At 38.9% G+C, this 22715-nt stretch overlaps 2 protein-coding genes across 2 annotated transcripts in view; both read left to right on the plus strand.

Annotated features, from left to right (window-relative positions):
* Positions 1 to 1317: 1317 nt before the first annotated feature.
* RALA (RAS like proto-oncogene A) lies at positions 1318 to 7662 on the plus strand. The gene is made up of 5 exons (XM_015813064.1): positions 1318 to 1511; positions 2715 to 2862; positions 4114 to 4322; positions 4767 to 4941; positions 5953 to 7662. The coding sequence occupies exons 2-5, from the start codon at positions 2749 to 2751 to the stop codon at positions 6073 to 6075; spliced, it is 621 nt and encodes a 206-aa protein (XP_015668550.1). The 5' UTR covers positions 1318 to 1511; positions 2715 to 2748; the 3' UTR covers positions 6076 to 7662.
* A 9638-nt stretch (positions 7663 to 17300) lies between these two features.
* The window catches only part of CDK13 (cyclin dependent kinase 13), a 52442-nt gene continuing 47027 nt past the window's right edge, over positions 17301 to 22715 (plus strand). The window contains exon 1 of the mRNA XM_015813060.1: positions 17301 to 18538. Coding sequence (XP_015668546.1) covers positions 17301 to 18538 — 1238 coding nt within the window. The remainder of the gene's footprint in view (positions 18539 to 22715) is intronic.

A 22715-nucleotide genomic window follows, 5' to 3' on the forward strand; every position in this document is an offset into this window, starting at 1 on the left:
ACATCTTTTCGGGAAGGATCGTTAGTGCCAAGATGTACAATAGCATCTACATTACAGTCCTTGCTAGCATTCTTGACTATTTTAAAAATACGCTTCTTGTCCCTACTGGCAGTAGCACCTGGAAGACACCTGACCTCTTTCGAAACCTCTGTGTCCTTTCCTAAATTTACATCCCTTATAATTGAATTTTATTCATCATTTATTCATCATGTGCCATGTTGAGGGACAAATTAAACGCAATAAATTTCTTCTTATAATCCATATAGCTTTTAAAAGCTAAAACACATGAAACACCCTTCCTTTTTTCCTAATTTACTTTCACTCATCAATGAGAATTTTCTTTTCTCTTCTTTCAAAACACTATGGCAGCTGCAAGTCTCTGACCCCTACACTGAATAAGATTGCTGACCCCCTTTAAACTATGCTGTATCATAAACATGGTCCTGGAAATGAATAGTAATTGGAAGAGCAATAGAATATGAATTGTCAGCATCAATGAAATGAAATAAATGTGTAATGTTTCTGTGGAATTTGTTTTCTACCAGTCAACCTGAATATTTTTTTTTTAAAGAAATAGTAATAAAAAGACCTCTCTAGAAATGATTCCTTAACCTGACTCTTGCCTAGATAAAAGCAGAATGAGTGTATGGACTGGGATTGGGAAAGGAAGTTATCTAAAAGCCCAGTGATAGAACAATTGAAGGCACCAGCATTAGTTTTTAGTAGTCACCATACTGCACAGGAAAGTCATGCTATAAATAATTTCAGCAGAAGTCAAATTGTGACAGAAAATTGGCAAAATAGTATTCCTGAAACTCCCAGCAAAGTATTCAGGGAGAGTGGTGTAAAGTATGATGGTGACATTTGACTTTACATTCTGACACTGGTTGTCCTCGCGTCAGGGACAGGAGAGGTTAGCTGCGAGAATGAGCCTTTAGTGAAATCTTTATTAATTTTAAATTGAACTAGTTGCTAGTGATTTTGCTTTTAAGATAGGAAGGGAGTTATTCGCTTTCTAATTTAGCCTTTTGCTCAATCCCAGGTGAGAACAATCACATCGAAGAGTCCTCGGCTCCGAAATTTCTGTAGAGTATAGGGCATTCACCATAGAGATAAGTGAGAAAGAATGACATCACCATGTCCTCAGGATGTATAACCAATGGAGGCCTCTTAATTTAAAAAGCATTTGGTGGTCTTCGCGCACCACCACGCCCTTCTACATTCGCACCCTTGATCCTCCTCCTCCTCTCCCTTCGGAAAGCACATGAAGCCCATTTCAGGCCCCGCCCACCTCCCTTCCCCCTTATCTTTCTCCTTTGAAGGAGGAGTCGACTAGCTGATGAGACGCGTCTGCCAAGCAAGCGGTTGTGGTCTGTGTCGCTCTTAATCCAGCCGCCCCGGTCTCGCCCTAGCGGGTCTGGAGCTGAAGAGACAAGCGGAGACAGCCTCTACAAGCTTCCTTCTCCTGATTCCTTCTCCTACCTTAGGTGGGCCTGACCCATCCCTTGCAGGTAAGTATGTGCTTCCTTCCCCACCGCGGTCAGTTGGAGGCGGGTGCGACCTGCTGAGCCTTTCAGCTTCTGAATGGGGAATGGGAGGACGCTTCCAAGCCCAGGGCAGTTTTACGGGAAGAAGGGGGCCTAGGGCAATAGTGGCGTGGAATGCCTTTGGAGGCCGACGGCGGAGCCCTTGCTTTAGGAAGAGCTTTTCCTTTTCCGGAGCTCCTGCCTTTCTTTTCCTGCTGGCTTGTCCTTGCTTTTCCCTCCTGAACGGGCCGCCGTGGCGCTCCCTTTTCCCATGCCTTGAACGCAATGGGCGCGCCACGCTGCTTGTGTGGGCGGGTAGCTGGTTGGTTAGTTAAAGCAGCTTCAGGGCTGCTTTGCTCTTCGTTATACTGAGGTGTATCACTGAAAAAAAGTGATGGAAGCTTTTCCGTGTAGGGCGCTCGTTTTTTCCCTGCAGTGCTAAACTTATTCAAAGCTGGATATGCCGGGCCTACCTGGAACTCCATCATATTTATTGAGTCCAGACAGACCTGTGATTGGCCTTAACTGGGAAGGGGTGGCAATTCCAATAAAGAGAAAATCTTATCTGGCTCTGTTGAGATGAAGCGCTAAGCAAATCGTTCTGGGACACTCTTCAGATTTCTGAAGTCAGCAGCTTTCTTCTGTTACATATGCTGCCCTTAAATAAGGTTCTGTTATTGGTTATGATGGATGCTTATACACATTGCTAGACCTGTTCACCACTTGAGAGCCAGTGTGGAATAGACGTTAAGGCACCAAGCTAGAAACTAGGGGATCCTGAGTTACTTCTGTCTTAAGTGCAAAGCAAGCTGGGTGACTGGGCCAGTCCCTGTCAGCCTAAAAAGGCAAAGGTAAATCACTTCTGAAAATTGGAGGGACTTTTCAGGTATTCACCCAGATGACTTATTTGAAAGTGCACACTCAATATTCTCTACTTATTCAATTCCTTTGAGGGTTATTTAGTTGTGTTATTTATACATTTAGGAGTTAAAATTCACTAATACAAAGCAACAGTTCTTCAGGAAAGTGTTTAATTTGCTTGTGTGTACAGCATTTATCATTTTACTAATTTACTAATTTGGAAGTCCATATGTAGTTCTTTTATAACTGTCACTCTGAGTTGTTGAACAGAATAAAAAACTGAATAGTTTAAATCCTTATTAATGCAAATCATTTTTCTTGTTCTAGGCCTTACCTTTGTGTGAAATATCTGCAGGTAAAAATGGCAACAAATAAGCCTAAAAGTCAAAATTCTTTGGCTCTGCATAAAGTAATTATGGTAGGCAGTGGGGGAGTAGGAAAATCTGCATTGACTTTACAATTCATGTATGATGAGGTAAGAATTAAAAATGTTTTTAAATTTCTATATATATTTTCAAGGTATTTGTGAAAGCAACAAACAATATTACAAAACATTACATACATTAGTCAGCAGTACTTAATATATTACACTCAGTTATATCAGTGATTGAAGCAGTTCAGATACAATCAGAGAAAATTACTTGATAAATAATTAAAAATAGCTGAGGGGTGTGTGTTATATTTGGAAGAGTCAAAATTTAAAACAAAATTGGTATCTTGTTTCCACTGCTAGGTTTAAACAGAAAATATTGCGATTAAAAACTTTTTTTTGCATAAGGCAACTATACAGGATTTGGTTTAAGACTGGCTGAGGGTTTTAAGTCCTCCCCTTCCCACTCAAGAGATTTTCCATCTCTAACAATGCCTTGGAGTGCAGTTTCCTAGTCAGAATTTGTGCATTACTTGGGAGTATTCCCATTTCATGGCATCTGCTTAAGGAACAGGTGCAGCTATGGCTAACAGATCTTTTTGCAAGTCCATCTTGTGCACTACTTGTGCCTGTTCCTGGACTGAGAGATCTTACAACTGTGGCTCATGTCTTAATAATCCCCATTTGGGTTATTGTAATGCACTATGAAGCTGCCTTTCAAGAGTGTTTGAAGCTGCCACTGGTCCAGAATACAACGATGCAGGCAGTTTTTGGCTTCTCTCGCTAAGCCTAATAATACAGCTGCTCTGCAAGCTGCACTGGCTCCTTGTAGGCTTCTGAATGAAATTCAAGGTGCTGGTTGTCATCTTAAAGCCTTGCATGTAGGCCAAGCTCTTCATCAGATTGCCTTTCTCCAATTGTTTATTTGTCCTACCAGATCTTATAGAATGGGAAAACTCCAGGTTTCTTCCATTAAACTCCTTTTGTTGACTTGGGAGTTCTGCTTTCTCTGTCATTGCCTGCCTTGTTGAACAGCATCCCACAGATTGCCTTGGCTCTATTGGTCTTTTATAAGACTCTGGCTCCTTCTCAGGTGTTTGGGTCTGTTGTGGTTTGAATTATTAGAACTGGAACATACTACCTCTTGTGTGATGGGTTATTTTTAACTGACAAGTTTTTAATACTTGTACACATTTTGAGTCATTTCTATAAGATAAATGGCCTTATACATTTCATTATACAAATACCATATAATCTTCCACCAGTGTTAAGGTATGGCTGGACAAGAAGTAATAGTTTTTGAAATCACTACTAAAATTTTGTTGTTTAGAATGGAATTGACTATTTTATTAACAGTTTGTAGAAGATTATGAACCTACTAAAGCTGATAGTTATAGAAAAAGAGTGGTCCTGGATGGAGAAGAAGTTCAGATCGATATATTGGATACAGCAGGACAGGAAGATTATGCTGCAATTCGTGATAACTATTTTCGAAGCGGAGAAGGTTTTCTCTGTGTATTTTCAATTACAGAGCTTGAATCTTTTGCTGCTACAGCTGACTTCAGGTAATTGAATGCATGTTTTAATATTTTGACTGATAGTAATTTTTGTCTCATAAGTTCCTTGCCTTTTTTAATGGTAATTCTATAAATATCCATCAACTGATAAAAATCATACAAGAAAGCTATATGTAACTGAAATACCTGACTAATGCTCCAGATAACCATGTGTAACCTGCTATATCACTTCACAGATCTGGTGATAAATGACTGTTTAACAACAATTTGGAATTAGGATGGCTTCGGAAAGGATGCTTTACACTCCGTAAAGCTCTTCTGGCTGTGGCAAAACATTGCACTACCACCTCCGTGGTCACATGATGATCTACATGCTTGGCAAATTGTTTACATTTACAACTGTATATTTAGTTCAAAATGTTATCACAGATAAATAATTGTATTATCCATGAGTGTATAGATTAAAAGTGTGTGATTTTTTATCTTTTCTAGAGAGCAGATTTTAAGAGTAAAGGAAGATGAAAATGTACCATTTTTGCTTGTTGGCAACAAATCGGATTTAGAAGATAGAAGACAGGTTTCCGTAGAAGAAGCAAAAATTAGAGCTGATCAGTGGAATGTTAACTATGTGGAAACATCTGCTAAAACACGAGCTAATGTTGACAAGGTAAAAGCTATTTCCCATTTTGCATAATCCTCTTCACATAAGATTTGCCAATATAATTATTTCCCACAGTGGCTAGAAAAAATCCCTGTACAGTTTAGAAAATTTAAAATCTGAAAGATAGGTTAAAAAAAAGTGGGTAGAAGTAATGAAAACCTGTAATTTCACTTTTCAATATTACATGCTTTATTTTCTGCTGCAGTTGTTTCCTTCCAGAGCAGAGTTTGGGAAATAATTAGCAACCTTAGCATGGAAGAGAATAAAACTAATGGTGCAGATGGTCCATTCTCTTTCTCCTCATGCTTGGCTCACCCTTTTTTCCCCACATCTGACTTTCTGAGTTACTCTGCTCTTCATTGTCCTTTGCTGTGCAGTTAGTTGCAAAGCAATTTCTGTCCTATACTCCTATGGAAGAGAAGGGAAGATTGGAAGTGGGAGATGGAGAAGTATGGCCCTTTCTCTTTCTGGCAGCATGTGGCAGCAGCCCATTTTCTGTTTTTTCTCATTAGCAGCTTTTTAATACAAGGAAAAAATAAATTTAGGGAAAGGAGGAGCAAAAGAAGAAAGGAGCATAGTTTCTACAAGCAAAGGTCTGTGGCTTAGATTAAAAACGTGACCATGTGAGAAAGAATTCTGTTAAAAACAGTCCGATACTAAAGACTGAATCAGCAAATTAATTTGCTCTATAAAGTATGGCACAAAATGATTGAAGTATATGTGATGACCAATGAGTTCTTTGCAAGTTTATTGACTGTTAACTTGAAAGACTAGTCCTGTAGTCTTCAGTTGTATTTTTCATGTGTTAAATTTTAATGTAAATTATTACATTAATCTATTGTCAATTTTGCAAGAACTTTGTTTTTGCTGTTGAGATATAACAAAAAATAATTTTCTAGGTATCAGTATATTATTTGGAATTAAAGATACATCATGGCTTAATTAACAGTTAAATGAAATTAAGTACGTTATATTTAAGCATTCAATCAAATGTATTGATGCTGATATTTCTCCTAGGTATTTTTTGACTTAATGAGAGAAATCAGAGCAAGAAAGATGGAAGACAGCAAAGAAAAGAATGGAAAAAAGAAAAGGAAAAGTCTAGCCAAGAGGATCAGAGAAAGATGTTGCATTTTATAATCAAAGTTTCAAACTCTTTTCCTACTTCGACCATAGTAAAATCTATTAACATAGAGCATGCTATTTGGAGGCTGTTATGGTGGAAATCGCTCTTAATAGTTGGAGAATTCTAATATACCACTTAAAGCATGGTTGGGACAACACTGAAAACCTTCATTGAAAAAAATAGTTTCAAGAAAAGCAGAATTCAATCCACATAACTTGTTTTCTTTTACCATGGTTCTTCTGAATGTAGAGGATTCTTTTCCCCCATGGGCAGTTTCTTGAACTGTGAATAAAAAAGCATTACTTTTTATGTTTCTTTAAAGCATATACTTTTATATCAAATTTTTACTTTATACGTTACTGCCTTGAAAATTACAGTGGTGATAAAAACTAAATATAGTAAATAAGCTTTCCTTTTTGCTGTTAAAAATTATGCAAATTAGAGAAGAAAAACTATCTTCTCTGCTTCTATTGGAATCATTTATACATGGACTTAGATTAATGGTATAAACTTATGACAATATTTGAATATGCCTTAATTTAAACTGAGAATTTAACATAGTTAAGAGTATATCTTCCTTGCAATGCAGTAAATTGTATGTATACATCATTGTGAAATAATACCTTGTAATGCAGTTTTTGAGCATTTTTACTAGCCAACTAGCCAGTACAGTTGATCAGAAAAATGTGCCATACTCTGGATCTTGAATTATCCAGAATGTACTGTGTTTCCTTGCTTTAGTGAAAATTGCTTTAGTAAAAGTCAGCTGATACATTAAATTTAAAAATGAAGTGGGTGGCGCACATTTCAATTAGAAATATTAATTCAGAGATACTGACATTTACTTTTGTAAGTACTTTATGTTTGCCTATTTGTGAAGGATATTTTCCTCAGGTAAGGTAGCACTATGGATTTCAAAAGCACAAATAAGGTTCCATTCTGAAAAATATGTAAGTTGTTAGAGTTTATTTTTCTCTATTCTAGGTTTAAGAACATTTACTGTATAATGTTTAATTGAAACGTACTCTTCTGGTTTATATCAGTCAGTTAACTATCTTCCTTTGCAATATCAAAATACTGATTATATGCTTCCAAAATTCTCATTAATATATTAAAAACAGATTGTCTTCAGTTCTTTATTGTAAGGAATATCACCACACTGCTAACGTGTAAGTGATCTAAAGATAAACCTCCATCTCTGAGGCTTTTAGGAATTTGGGGTTTCAATATAAAAGATGACTTCCAAAATGCTTTTTAAATATATCTGTAAGCCTACATCTGAACAAAATAGGCAGCATATGTATGTAATTGCTAAGTGATTTATTGATGTGACTAGAGAACATTTGTTCATCAAGAAATTTTGTTTGTACATCCTGCAATAGATGTTATCATGTGCAGAATTAGTTCTTGATGTGGCTGCTAAAGCAGATTGGTCCTCATTGTGTATTTGTTTTAGCTGACTAACCAAGGGAGTTCAACCACTACCATCCTATTTGTGTAATGGGAACCAAGGTGTTATGAAGCCAATGGACACATATAATTGTCATAGGTGGATGCCTTACCAAACTTTTTATTTGCTATTTGAGCCATTGAATAAAGTTTCATTTTTAAAAAACTGTTGTAGAACATTAATTATAAAACACATTGTTGCAGAATAATGATCATTAATTTTTCCATTGATGTGTCTATAAACTGATACTATACAAAGATTTTCTAATAGAATTCTGAGTAATTTGCAATAAGGTTTTCCCAATTATTTAGTGAAGATAGTTAATGAAAACTTTCCATCCTCAAGAAGGATGCTCTAGAGAAATTTTGAGGGAGACTTGCAAATGAAATTAGTATAAAATTGTTCTGAATTTAATAACGAAACAAAAATGTTATTTTAAATGGATGCTCAGGTCTTCTGAGCTATTGTGTGCTCAACTATTCATTTCAGGTTCTAAATCTAATTCTGAAAAAAAGTCTATTTTCCTATAAATAAGCTATTTTTGCTTATTTACAATGCATAATGAAATTCCAGGAGTGTTCACAAATAGAAGCTTTCAATCTATTGCAATGTATGTAGGTAATGTTTGTGCAAAAATGTGCTAATGACATTTCTGATGAATAACATTAACATAAAACTCTGCCTAACTCCCTATTTCAACATTCATGCCTCAAACTTGACCTCTTCATCCATTCATCCCTCATAGCCCTTGCCAAAATTGCATCTAAGTAGGAAAAAAGCAAGTTAATTAAAATATGAAGTAATTTTTTAAAAAAACAATCCAGTTGCTTAATTGTATTGTTGTAAACATTTATGGCTAAACACAATATTCAATTTAGTCTTGAATTATATTAGCTGAGTCAGGCAATTCATAATGCTGATGTTTTCCTCGTTAGCCGTGCTCCATGCTGTAGAGTTTTTATTGCCCTGACATTAAAGCTACAAATATTTTCTCCAATCATATTCTATATAGTATGGTATTGCCTGAATGAATGATATAGCTTTATGACCCATCCTTTTGTGGGTGCAGGGAGGGAGCTGTTTTCTGATGGGTTTCTTGACTTGGGAATGTTCTACCTAAAGATAATCTAATATTTTTAATGCTAAATTACAGCAATGCATTTGTCCTGACATTTCAAACATTGTTTCTGTAATTCTTAATAATTTAAATTTTGTTGAGTTTAATATTGTTATTCAAAGTTTGACATGCTCTATTGTACTTATTGATACCTTGGTAATCAAGATGAAAGCAATTTAGATATTTTTGAAATTAATTGGTAATACCTAATAACTGTATTTTCCAAAACCAGATATGTAAATAGATATTTATTTAGTCATTAAGAAAACTAAATCTTGTGCCCGATAAAGACAAAGAACTTGCACATTATACAGTAAAGCTGTAATATAGTTTGCTTAGTTTTGACTTAACTTGTTTTATAAACTTAGCCACTGCAGTTTGTGGTTTATTGTGATATATGAACTCTAAATTTAATTAAAATGAATTTGTCATGTGTTGATTCAGGCCCTATAAAGTAGTAATCTGCTTTTTTTCTCACTATGACTTTTCTTTATAATAACTGAAAAACAAGATTCTTTTTGTATTTCATTTTTAGGGAAGGGAGATTTTCAGTATGAAATTAGATTTTAGTAATGAATATAAAAAGGAAAGATTTTAAATCTCGTTCAAGCAGTTTGCCTTTTTCAAGATGCAGTCGTCATGGGATTGATCTTTATTAATGACAGAAATTAAACTGACAGCTCACAGAAATATATTGTCACTATAATCTGCTATAGGATTTTTTTCATTGAAATGTAAATTTCATTGTATATAAATTTATCACCAAAGCCAACATCCACCTCCTTTATGTGCCCTTCAGTGATTAATACATTGTTAAATGATTATGTTACATTTAACCTACAGCATTCTAAATACAATCCACAAGACTGGGCAAGACAAAATGTATACTTACACTTTCCTGTTGTGAAAGTTTATTTAAACAACAGTAATAGCAGTAATAATGGTATTATTTGCCAGTTGTATAATCTAGGAGTCTTCAGCAATCAATTGCACAGTATAGGCTTCATGTCAAAAAGATTCTTACAACACATTATTTGTACCCATGCTGCCACTATAGATTTTAATTACTTATGGCCATTCATTCAGCAACCATGTGGGATTATTATGGTGTTGGGAGTTAACTGAACACAAAATTGTGCTGCTGTAGTAACCTTGCACTCACATGAACAAAATTTGAGTACTTAGCAATCTGCCTGCCCTTACAACTGACCATAGGGATCCTGCAGCTGTCCCCACCCATCTATCTCCCCCCTCCCCCATTCTGTCCACTGGACCTCTTGGCCTATCTCCCCATTCTATCTTGGTAAAAGATAAGAGGCATGATGGTGAGGGGTGAGGACCAACTGTGTGGGAAGGAGAGCACAGGGTGCCTCAGGAGGGAGGGTTGCCCTGGGCAAGCCATTTTAAGAACTACAACTTATGACCATAATTCTGGGCTCAAGTGTAGTTGTTTATTGAAGAGTACCTATGGCTAATCTTTGTTAAGCAGTTTTTATGGTTTCCATTATTTCCTCTGAATTATGAAGGACCTGGCACATGGGCCATCAAAGGGCTACAAGATCTGGGTAGCACAACTCCAGTGGCTCAGGTGATGTAGCTCCAAAAAGGTACAGAATTATTTTTTTTGTGGTTATCCAATTATTTGCAGCTTAGATAAGGCAGATCTACTCTAGGGTATATGACAAGGCTTGATTTTGGACAAGATTTTGAAGAATTCATAAGCTTGTACAAAATGTATATATTAATTCTCTGACAAAAAGTCCAGGTCAAGTGAGTAGTAGTGTAGAAATAAGGACACTCTCTAAGCAGAAGCATAGTGAATAGATAAAAGATAAACAAAATGCTTGGTACGAATAACAAGATTTTTAGCTTGTCTTTTGGGGAGTGTAAGTTATGTCTGAAAGAAGGCTGGGCAGCACAGTGCTTTCCTTATCCACAGCCTTGAGGAACAATTAGTATGATATGGAAAATGTTAAATAGAGCAGGATGCCCAGGAGTTTCTTCGTTTTCACCATTTGGCTGTTTGTACGGTCACTGTTACATACATATGAATCTAAAAGAACAAGGGATTTTGACCAAACTCTTGATTCTCTATTGTGGAAGAGATTGGTTTTTGTTTTGTTTTTTTACTTTACCCTCCTACACCTTTTATTTTTGACGCACGGGTGCAGCAAAAACTATTATGAATTATTTCTTTATTCCAGTAAGCAAGATGTCCCGTTTAGTATGACAACACATGCTACATCACTTTAAAATTTCCCGTATCTAACAGCTCACTGACATCCCCAATTTCATTTGCTAGTTTTGAATTTCTCTTTTAGAAATTTATGCAATCCTGTATGTCTTAGGGAGAGGCCCATTGCACTGGATTGCAACTTGCAGTGTTAACTAGAATAACAACACTGAAAAAGTATCAAAATCCAAGGATTCTATCTTTCTATTTGTTGTACTCCTTTAAAGAAATTATTTTTAGACAGGATTTCACTTCTGAAGAATTCTAAAAACATTTGATGATAACTTGAAAAAAATTGATGATTAAAAGTGGTAGAAAGGAAATGTTCAATGAAGCATGTATAGATAATCCTCAATTTATGACCACAATTGGAATTAGAAATCTGGTCATAAGTCACTGCAATTGTAAATGTTCCACATGGACATTTTTTGCTGCAAACCAGCAAAAAAGTCGCAAATCACCTTTATGGAGCTGCAGGATGCTGCAAAGGGTTGTAAAGGCAAACTGAGTGCCAACCACCAGAAATGTAGTTATGTGACTGGGGAAGTGGAGAAGACATTCTGTAACAGCCTGAACTGCTTTGTCATAAAGCACTTGTGAGGCCATCAAAACTCTGAATGGTCATAAAACAACTAGTAGATGTACATTAAGGATGTCTGTCTGTTGGTCCATCCATCCACCCACCCACTCATCCATCCAGATTACATACTTAATTCTGGAACTTCTTGGGTAGGGTCCAGATAATTACTCCAATAAGATGTTAACAATAATTCCCTCCCCTTTTATAAGTTATGTACACAAATGGATCTCTATGTTATGTAGAGGCAGCAAGATTTGTACTGTTCAACATTTTCCAGTAATATGAGTAATCTTCATATATTGGATTTATGCATCTCTATAAATGAATCTGCATTTTATGATATGCTAATATTGAATATTATAACCAAGATCATATTTGCTTGCTAACCAGACAAATGGGTTTACTGAACTGAATTAACTGCCTAGATTTGACAAACACATTTTGCATAAACTAGCTAACTATTGCTTAAACAGAGCCTATTTAGCTAGATCTCTACATGCAGGTTTCTGTGCTCCACTGTAATTGTCTAGACAGATAACTAAACTTAGATATTGGCGAGTGATGACACCTGTGATAACCACCTATAGCAGGGGTGTCAAACTCAATTTCATTGAGGGCCGCATCAGCATTGCGGTTGCTCTCAGGGGGGCGGGTTGGTGTGGCCAGGGTGGGTGCAGCCTACTGGGTGGGCGTGGATGGAGTGGGTGTGGCCTACTGGGTGGGTGTGGCCAGCTCTACATCGTTCGCGTCAAGGGTGCCTATAGGGGCCTGGGCAAGAGTGGGACAGATCTGAGGGTCTCTGGCAGAAGGGGATGGGACCAGGGCAAGTGCCAAGGCATGGTCCATTGGAGAAGCCTCACTGTTCCTCTCAGGTCATGCGGGGGGGGGGCTTATGGAGCTAAAACTGAATGCGTTTCAGCATAAATGGCCACCAAAAAATTGTACATTGGCTCCCTGCTGGCCTGGGCCAGGGCCAAGGCAGAGAGGGCCGTTCCCTCACTGTTTCCAGGATGGCTTCGTGGGCCACATGAAACCACTTCACGGGCCGCATCCGGCCCCCGGGCCTTGTGTTTGACATGTCTGATCTATATTCATCTTCAATCAGGGATTTTATATATTTTAGCAATGTACCATTGTTCAATGCTGGTACATAGATCGATCTCAAAATCAGTTCTTTCATGTGTAAAAGAACTGTCTTTCAAACAGTTAGCATAGGTGAACCATTGATTCATAAAATCTTCCTGCTTCAGATTTTCTCTTATTTTTAAGATAGATTCTCTTTCAACAAATGTTAGTAGCTTGATATAAGTCAAGCAAGTGTTTTAACCATCATTTCTCTTTTAAAGAAAACCTCCTCTGGTGAGAACCACAGAAGAGCTTTTGAATTTTTAATTTACATTTATCCCAAACTCACAATATGCTGTGTCTAAAAAACTAATTATTAAAATCTATATTAAACTAAACTTTATCATACCATAAATGTGTCATCCAAAATTCAAGTGATGACTTCTAGTTCCAATAAATTCTATTTTGAGGGGTCTTGTTGCTCTCTGAGCTTGGTTATTTTTTTTACAGACATTTCATTACCTAAATTAGGTGACATCATCAGTGCTACTGATAGCACCACTAGCACTGATGAGGTTACCTAATTTGGGAATGAAAATCTGCAAGAAAACAACCAAGCTCACAGAGCACCAATGACCCCTCATTTCAACCCTGAGCTACAATTATTCTGTTATTGGTAATCTCTTTTTTATCAAGTTATCTTTTGCTGCATCCATACCAAGCAACTTACCTCAGAACATAATTTTAAATTAGATTTATTTAACATATGGCATATCATACATGGACTAGCAATATAAACATTTCACCTAGATTAGTAAAACAAATGAAATATAAATGTTAAAAAGATCCATGTTCAAATACCAATGCTTAGGCTATCTAATCATTAAAGCGTGCCATCGTTTATATTTTTTAAAAAATCAGATACTGGACCAGTGTATGCCCTCAGCTTATAGCTGGTCACAATGTGATCTACAGTTTGACGTGGGACTCCGCAGTCACACTGAGAGGAAGATACTATGCCCCATTTATACAGCGATGTAAATTTTATTCATTATTGTCCATTGCTGAGGAAGATATATATCTTCCTATATCTGGGCATTCAGCAACTCATTTGGCTTTCCATTGCGAATCGATGTTAAAATTGTAGGGAAGACATTGTACAGGTGCCTGTGGCGGTTTCCTGAATTTGAGTCTTCAACCTGATAAATGAGAAAAATCGGCATGCACCAGTAAGAGTGAATTGTTCATAATTTTTCTGTGTTCTCTCACTAGTGCAACTTGCCTCCATAAATCTGGTGATGCTACCGTGTTTCCCTGAAAGTAAACCCTACTCAAAAAGTAAGCCCCAGCTGATTTTAGGGGGGTGGGCCTCCCCTGAAAGTAAGCCCTAGCGCAGGGCGGGATAAGTCGGCCCAGATCTTCCATGCAGCCGCTGGAGCGCCCCCCCATCGGCCTGCCAGGGCCTTTTGCCAGTGGCCACCGGTGGAACCGACTACTGCAAGCCCGCCCTCTCAGTCCCACCGCCTACTTGCTTGCGGCCACAACGAACCAAACCCTCGGCGAGCCCCGGCCTCTGCCTACCCTGCCTGCTGGCCCTACTGCTGCTGGGATATTTCTCGGCCGCGACGGGTGCCATGCAGCTGCCAAGTGGCTGCCCATGCTGCTGGCCTCGCCTTTGCCCTCCTGGCCACACTGCTCTGGGCTGCCTTGCTGGGCTGCTCTTGCCTGGCACAGGGCGAGTCGGCCTAGATCTTCCATGTGACTGCCAGAGCAAAAAAAAAAAGTTCAATCAGATTTTCTAACTTCTTGAGATCTTGCGAGAAGTTAGAAAATCTGATTGAACTTTTTTTTTTTGTCCCACAAACATGCGTCGAAGGCTGAGAAGTGAATGGAGAAATGCAATGCAGCTGAAAGGCAGGTTAGTAAAATAACGCTTGGGGAGGCATCTGGGCGAGGGGGCGTGGCAACCTTACCCTGCGTGGCTTTGGCAGGTGTCCATCAGGCGGAAGAAAGCAACTCCACCCCCTTGCCACCTGCTTCACCTCTTTATTTCATGGTGGCGGCGGTGGTAGCAGTTGGCCAGGCGGAAGGTGATCCGGTGGGAGCAGCCAGTAGAGGCCAAAAGCGCCCAGCTGGTATGAGAGGTGCAGCGCCCGCCAGGGCCCAAAGAGCACCAGGTTCAGCCCTTAGCCCAGTGCCTGCAGCACCAAGTAGGCATGCAGGCTGGCGGCACTCATCAGCTCAAAGGCAGAGGCATGGGTGGCGCAGTCTTACCAGCAGCCGCTGGCAAAGGGCCCTGGCAGGCCAGCAGGGCTGTGTGCTCTGGCGATCGCACGGAAAATCTGGACCAACTCGCCCAGCACCAGGCTTGGCACCCTTTCTGCTCCCACCCACAACCACACCAGTACCGTACCTGGTGCGCCACCACACTCTTACTGCCAAGATGCCTCTCCATAGGCCCCGCCACACCCCCGCGCGCTCGCAGGCTACTGGTGCCAGTACTAGCAAAAAGCCCTCCCCGAAAGTAAGACCTTCTGCTTATTTCAGAGCCCAAAAGAAAGTAAGACAGGGTCTTACTTTCGGGAAAACATGGTAAATGGCTGAGAACAAGAAGTCAGGAAATTGGAGTGGTTTTAATACATCTACATATAATCCTCATAGTGTCATTTGTTTGGCATCTAACTTACTGGTATGGCAGCTGTTTAAGCCATACAGGGCAGTAGACTAACCTTAGTGCTGATGAACTGAGGGTGGGAGCTGTAGCTTCCCATTTAATTCCACAAAGTTTCTAGAGTAGTTGTTCTTAGTATTGATTTTTGATGCCATGTTCTCTAGGTGTATCTTACCAGAGAGAGTCCTGTCCAATGTTACTCCATGGTACTTTGGATGAGGATTATAAGGGAATAAGTTGTTGTTTAAGCAGACCTTTGGGGCTTTATATGCTAGTTTGTTGTTAAGATGGAGGCATATAGTTACTGTTTGCTGGTGCTAGGAGTCAGCCTCCAGTCAGTGAAGAATTTAAATTAGATTATTAATTAAATTAATTTAAATTAGATAAACATTTGTATTTAACATTTCAAAATACAGCAACATTTAATCCTTATAGGTAATCCCCAAAAAGTTTAATTCCAATAGTTTAGCCCTACAGAGAAATTATTAAGTCTGTCACTTGTACTTCTGTAACTGGTTTGATACAGCAACCAAACAGGACAGGTACAGGCTTCATCTTATAATTAGACTGCAGAAAAAAACAATTGCAACCAGCCTGCTTTTCATTGATGACATACTGGGTCAGGGCTGAGAAAATATCTGTTGATCCCGCACATCCTGGACATATAAACTGTTTCAACTCCTTACCTCAGGACACTGCTGCAGAGCATTGCATACCAAAAGAACTAGACGCAGACAGTTCTTTCCCTCGTGCCATCACTCTGCTGAACATCTAATTCCTTAGTCTTATGTCTAAGTATGTAGTATGAATAGCTCTCTGTTAACAATGAATATTTTTAACTCTGCCATTTTCCATTTGGGTTGGAGAGAGGCTGATTTAAAGCAAATTAAAAGTCTCCGCCGCTGTCTCCCAATTACACTTTTCCCTTTCCCTGTTTTTCTTGCAGATACAGGCTTCGCTCCCCCCACCCCAAATTAACCGACTTGCTTGTCCCCGAGTCTGACGTCCTAGACTGAGAACGAGCCAGTTTTTATGTCTAAACCAGGACTACCGCTCACTTTTTCCTGGAGCTCACAATCAACTGGTTTATAGCCTGAAGTCTTAAACAAACTGGCTCTCCCTCCCAAATTCTACAGATCCATACGCCAAATTTTACTATTCCAATTAAAGTAGAAGCTTTCTCGAGGACAAGGGCGTCTAAGCTGCTACTTAATACAGCAAAGAAATAATAAAATAAGAATAGCACTAACAACAGTTCATTCTCATTCAGTTTCCTTTAACTATCAAACTTTACAAGAAATGTCTTCATTTGATATGAATGGCTCAATCCATATAATACCGCCTGTCTTCTCCGCACATGAAATATTGAATTGCTATCAATGCAAAACCGGAAGACTCGCGAGATTACCACCTAGGATTGTTGTATCTCTGATCTAGAGAAACAAGGACACGTTCGGGAAGTTGCCTGTCGAATGTTCCGGTATAGAGGGACGTGAGAGAGACAGTCTCGCGAGTTCTTGTTGATTGCGTTTGGAAAAGGAACAAACCGAACTCTCCAGCTTAGAGATAGGTTCATTGCTTCTTACTTCAGCGCAGTGGCGCACGCGCAGTTGTACTGGCTGCGCCGGCCGTCTCCCTTCTGTCTCTTTCTGTGTGTGCGCGAGTGAGAGAGAAGCGAACGCAGAGGACGACGGAGACTATTTGGCAATTGCTCCTTCTCATCCCTTATTCGTTCTCCCGGATACGGAGCGAACCAACGAACCGGGGGCAGCAGAAGGAGCGGTGGGACACGAAGCGTTCGGGCACGGCCTTGAGGGACCGTTTGGGCATAAGCACCGAGAGAGAGGCGCGCAGGCCTAACTCGGGGCCCAGCCGGGAAATGGGACCGGTTTGTGTCAGGCGAAGAGGCAGCCACCATCCCTGGTTTTAGGAGCTCGTGGAAGCTACAGCTGACGGTCCCAGCCTAAGGAACTGCCTGTCCTTCTATGTGAGGAGACAGAGGACGGCAGGAGAGACTCGTCCTACGGAGCCGAACCTGGCAAAGGGCCCCAATGGCGATTGCTTCTTTCTCCTCCACCTCTTGGGCGCCTTGACGGATTCTTGTTTGCCGGAGAGAGATCCCGATGCCGAGTACCTCAGAGGCGGCGACGTCCGGAGGCGGGAGCGGTATCCGGGCCTGGGCCGGCGGTTCCGAATCGCCAGCGGCAGAAAAAAAGCGTTTGCATCACCGGAGGCGGAAGCGCTACGCTTCGGCGCAGCAGCCTCCCCCGTTGCCTCCGTCACCTGTGGCGGGCCCGCCGGCACCTTCGCTGCTGTTCCCGCTGCTGCAGCCCTCGCTCCTGCAGCCGCCGCTGCCGCCGCAGTCTCTGCTGTTCCTGGCGGCCACTGGCGGCGCCGCCTCCTCCTGCTGTGGGGAAGGGGGGGAGCGGAAGCGACCGCGAGGCAAGCGGCGAGCGGGGACTCGGGCCAAACGGCGGCGCGGCAGATCAGGGGGTGCAGGTGCAGGTAACTCAGGGGCGGCCCTCGCAGCCTCGGAGCGGCGCGGGATTGGGGCGGGATTGGGGCCACTAGTGGAGGGGACGGCCGAAGAATACGACGACGTAAGCTCCCAGTCGGAGGGACCAGTGGGAGGCGGGACGGCTGGGGTAGGGAGCGGCGGCGGGAGCCCGGCGTCCTCTGGTGGCGGCGGGGGCAACCAACCGCGCTCAAGCCGCGGTGAGGCGGATCGGAGCATCCGGCGGCCGCGCAGGGAACACCGCAGCAACAGTGGGCGTCGCTCTCGGGAGCGGCACCGGGAACACCACAGGCGGGGGGTGGACAAGGACAAGGCGCCGTTACAGCAGGAGGGGGTGGCCGCGGCTGCCAGGGGGGGAGCTGAGGCCTCCTCTTCTTCATCCAAGTCTCGCAGCCGCCACAATCACAGCGGTGGCCAGGACCGGGATGGCTCCCGGGGCGGCGGCGGCGGCGGCAGCGACGGCCGCAGGAAGGGCTCAGCTGCGTCGCCTAGTAGCAGTCGGAAAGACCGGGAAACTAAAAGCCACCGGAACCGGACGAAAGCAGGCAAAGAGCCTCCCTCAGCTTACAAGGAACCGCCTAAAGCCTACCGGGAGGATAAGACAGAACCCAGGGCCTACAGGCGGCAACGATCGTCCCCTAGTCCTTATCGAGATGACAGCCCAACTAGCCACAGAGCTTCACAAAGCCAACGGAACCGCAAGTCCCCCAGTCCCCGGTCTTCTCTTAGTCCTTATTGGCGTCGGTCACCCAGCTACAGCCGGCACAGTTCTTTCGAGTGTGGTGGGGATGTATCACCGAGTCTTTACAGACGTCGCTCGCGCAGCCCTTATAGTCCAGCCATCAGGTAATCATAAGGTTGAAGTTTCTTTAAAATGCATTATTTCAGGCTATACTCTCAAAATAGAATAATCCGATGATAATGTGTGTCTTCCAGCTGGTTAATCAAATATAAGAGAGTGAAATGGGGTGAGATGGACGGAACATAAAATAATGTATTTTTGAAAATTGGGCAACTTCTGAAACAGAAAAAATCTGAGTTATTTAGCATCAATCAATTTTACACATATGAACCATTGATTACAATGATATTAGAAATGGGCATTTTTAAAATATGTGATTCTTGCATTAGCTATTGCAGCTAGAAATGAATAGTCTATCTTGGAATTAGGCAGTGTTTGAGGAAATACAGCCTTTACAGTGATATTCTGGTATTAAAAAAATTGCAGTTAGTGGCTAATACTATAAATTTGCATATTGGAGTATAATTTTCAGGTTAAATTGTGAGTTCTAAATAATCAAGCTCTAGAGCAAAATCAATATTTGAAGAATATTTACACTTAATCAGTTGATTTTACTTGAAAATACAGATTTGAGAATTATTTCCTAACTACATTTTCATATGTATATGGAAAAATACACAAAAATAAATGTTGTGCTCAATGGGATTTCTAGAAAAAAGTATGTATTTCCTAACTGTATGCAACTCTGCACATTAGCTTTCAACAAATAAACAAATGATGCAACACTCCATCACTAGATAAACAGAATTATTGAAAATAAGTAAGCTGATATCCAGCAGAACTACAAGATAAAATAAAAAATAATTGATTACAAGGAGAATTAGATCTCTATTTCTCAATGATAATATAGGTTTCTCCATAAATAGCTTACAAAATTGTAAGGGCTATAATATAAATAATATAAAATGAAATAAATTATTATAAAATAATATAAAATTAAATAGTAATTAAAATATAATGAAAAAAAACCCACAGAAGCTTTGTAAATCATTAGTCAGTCAAGTGACTAGGAAAATAAAAAAGGAAGTGGCTTATTTGAATAAAATAAAAAGAAGTAGCAGTTAAATATTTTAAATGCAATTTTTAGTTGAAAAGTGATTTTCATTTGTTGATAATTTATCTTGTTGAGATCCAGGTGCACAGACACAGGCCTTATAATATGAGGTTAGTATATATAATTTTCATTTGGAGGAGTTGTTTCTTCATGTGGTTTTGCTTTATGCTATAAGTAGTTTTACTTCAAATGTTAGCAGCACTTTGAATTATGTTTGGATAAACTAGGAGCCAGGGAAACTTTTAGATGACCAAAGTACTAAAATTTTGGTTTTTAAGGGTTATATTGGGGTCATTGAACCTTAATTTTATTACAGGATATGAGTTTTTTTCTTCTATTCAATTGTATTTGATTCTTAGAGACTACATGGACCAATCCTTGCTGTTTTCTTGGCAAGGATTTTCAGTAGTGATTTGCTTTCATCCTAGGACTGAGAGAAATTGACTAGTTTAAAGTCACTGGTTTTGTGCCTAAGGTGGGACATAAAGGTCTTTTTCAGAAACCTTAATCACTATTCCAAGCTGACTTGACAGGATATTTCCCTGTTCAAAAGCATCTCAGTTTCTGAATTTGATGAAGGGTATTCTGCAGATATTCTTGAGCGTCCAATGAGAAATCTGAATACGAAGTACTTGTTTTGATGAAGTATTATGATAGTCTCTAATTCACTTGAATCTGTTAATGATTCTGAAAATAATTCAAATAGGATAATTTTTGTTAATAAAAAAGCATTTCTTAAATAAACTGGATTTGATTTAAATTGCTAATCAGAAAGATTTTAGAATTTCTCCTTTTGACATATAACACTTTTTGGTATTTAAAATCTGAACTGATATTTTTCAGCACTTTGATATAGTTATTTTGTGAGAGTACAGAAAGTTGAGGTAGTTCTCAATTTATGACCACAGTTGATCCCAAAATTTCTGTTGCTACCAAGACAATTAAGTGAGTTTTGCCCAATTTACCACTTTTCTTGCACAGTTAAGTGAATCACTGTAATTGTTAGTAATGTGGTTATTAAGTGAATGTGTTCCTCCCCATTGAAGACAACCTTGTCAAGAAGTTTGCAAAAGTTGATTACGTTACCCTAATACAGTGCAACCATCATAAATACATGCCAGCTGCCAATCCACATTTTGATCACACAACCATATATATGCTGCAACAGTTGTTAGTGTGAAAAACAATCATAAATAACTTTTTTCAGTACCTTTGTAACTTCGAACTAGACAAATGTTTGTAAGTTGAGGCATACGTGATCTCTTTTGTTCCAAATTAATGTTACAATTATATAAATATTAGTAACCATCAACAGTTCAATTAACTGAGTGAACATTTGGAAACATTTTTGTATGTCCATCACCAGCTTTTAGACAGAACTGATAATTATTTAGAGTAATTATCCCAAACAAATAATAAAATAGTTCATTAATAGAAAATATGCATTTGATTTTTGTTTCTTAAAAATAAGCAATTTCAGCCAGGTTAGCACTAGTAAGGTATATGTTGTTATAGTTAATGAATACTTTGTATCTTTTTTCAGTATCCTGTGGGAAGGGCAACTTTTCTGCTTTTTTACTTCTTAAATTGCTTTTCAGTTTTGAATCAGTTATTCCAAAGAAAGAAAAAATTCTTCTCAATCAATAGAAGAAACAGTTGTGGTTAATAGTTGAATTAGTTAGTACTCAAAAGATTTTCAGTTTAAATTAGTATCTTCTACCAATATGATACAGTTGATATATCATTAGCAAATATATTTTAATAGTCTCACTCTTTGTGCTGCAGTTAATCATAATTGGTATTATAGAACAATGTAGATGCCCATTTATTGTAAAGCCCTCTTTAACAATCCAGCAATAATCCTGATGCTGAATGTTGACAAGGAAATAAGCTGGTTCAGGTTCCTATGTATTTTTATAGTTGAATTGTCATTGTTTATATCTCTTCAATTTTAAATTCAGCTTCTCCCAAACCTCAACAGAACCAGAAAGAAAATGATTGCTTCTTTGAACTTTGGATGTTGGAATAATTATCAAATATCCATATTTTATTTTTTTCGACCAGTATTCAGAATTTTATCATTCTGACATTTTCCATGATCATCCATTTTTCCTTTTAAAAGTGATTTGAAAAGATCTTTGATAATGTTTCCACTTTATAGACATTATTACCCAAATCATAGAAATCCAAATCATATATATTCTTGAAAAATCTATGTTTTTCATAAAAATAAATATATTCTTTTCAACTGTTTTATATCTCCGGCATTCAAAATGCTCCAAATTATCCATTAAATTAAAAAAGGGTTAATTTATCCTCTGTATTTTTAATATTTTTTAAAGGTTCTTTTTGTGGAGAAACTACGGTACTTGATTCCGATCCCCCAATTTTCATATGTAAAATCCAATAATTTAGCCATGACCTTTATAAAATGCTGTTTTATCTTCATTTAAGACATAAGTTTCCAATATCAAAAATTTAATCTACCTGTATACCATGACATATGTGCCATAATCAACAGTCAGTATAAGTTTTGGATATAGCTGCAGATTTTATATACAAAACATTTTTTTCAATTCTGCTAAAATAAATTCTTTCAGATTTTTTTTTACTTAAATATTTTACATTTTTTCCCAAATAAAGTATTTCTTGTTAAACAAATTACATCTTGTTTTAAATTTTTAATGATTATTTTTTTTCAGTTTTGAGGAGATTTTCCCATTTATATTCTACACTGAACATTTATAATTCATGCCAAGATTTTAGAAAAGTAAATGCCTATCTATCTAACTTGAAATCCTCTTTATGTCTTGTTTCTACTATCACATTTGCCTGGTCGTTTTTGCAGTTGTCACTCTCATTTGTATTTCCTCCAATTCTATTTTAAAGTTTTTCAAAAGATCTCTTGCTTTCTAATCTCTGTTGTTTAAAAGTAAAAATCACCCCTTCTAACTTATCCCATCTAAATCAAACTTTCTTCTGTTTAACTTTGTCTATTCAATCCCCCCCCCCCGTTCTTCTGCTTAGTGTTCTAATTGGATATCAAAATGAAGATTTAATTTTAAACCTTAAATCTTTCAATAACAAATCATTTCAAAGCTTATTTAATTTTTTTGATGAAATCTTAGCTTTGGGTGATATTCTGAATCAGTAAGTATTCAAATTTA

This window comes from Protobothrops mucrosquamatus, unplaced genomic scaffold, assembly GCF_001527695.2.
Source record: "Protobothrops mucrosquamatus isolate PMUCROS unplaced genomic scaffold, P.Mucros_1.0 scaffold131, whole genome shotgun sequence".
NCBI classification, from domain to species: Eukaryota; Metazoa; Chordata; class Lepidosauria; order Squamata; family Viperidae; genus Protobothrops; species Protobothrops mucrosquamatus.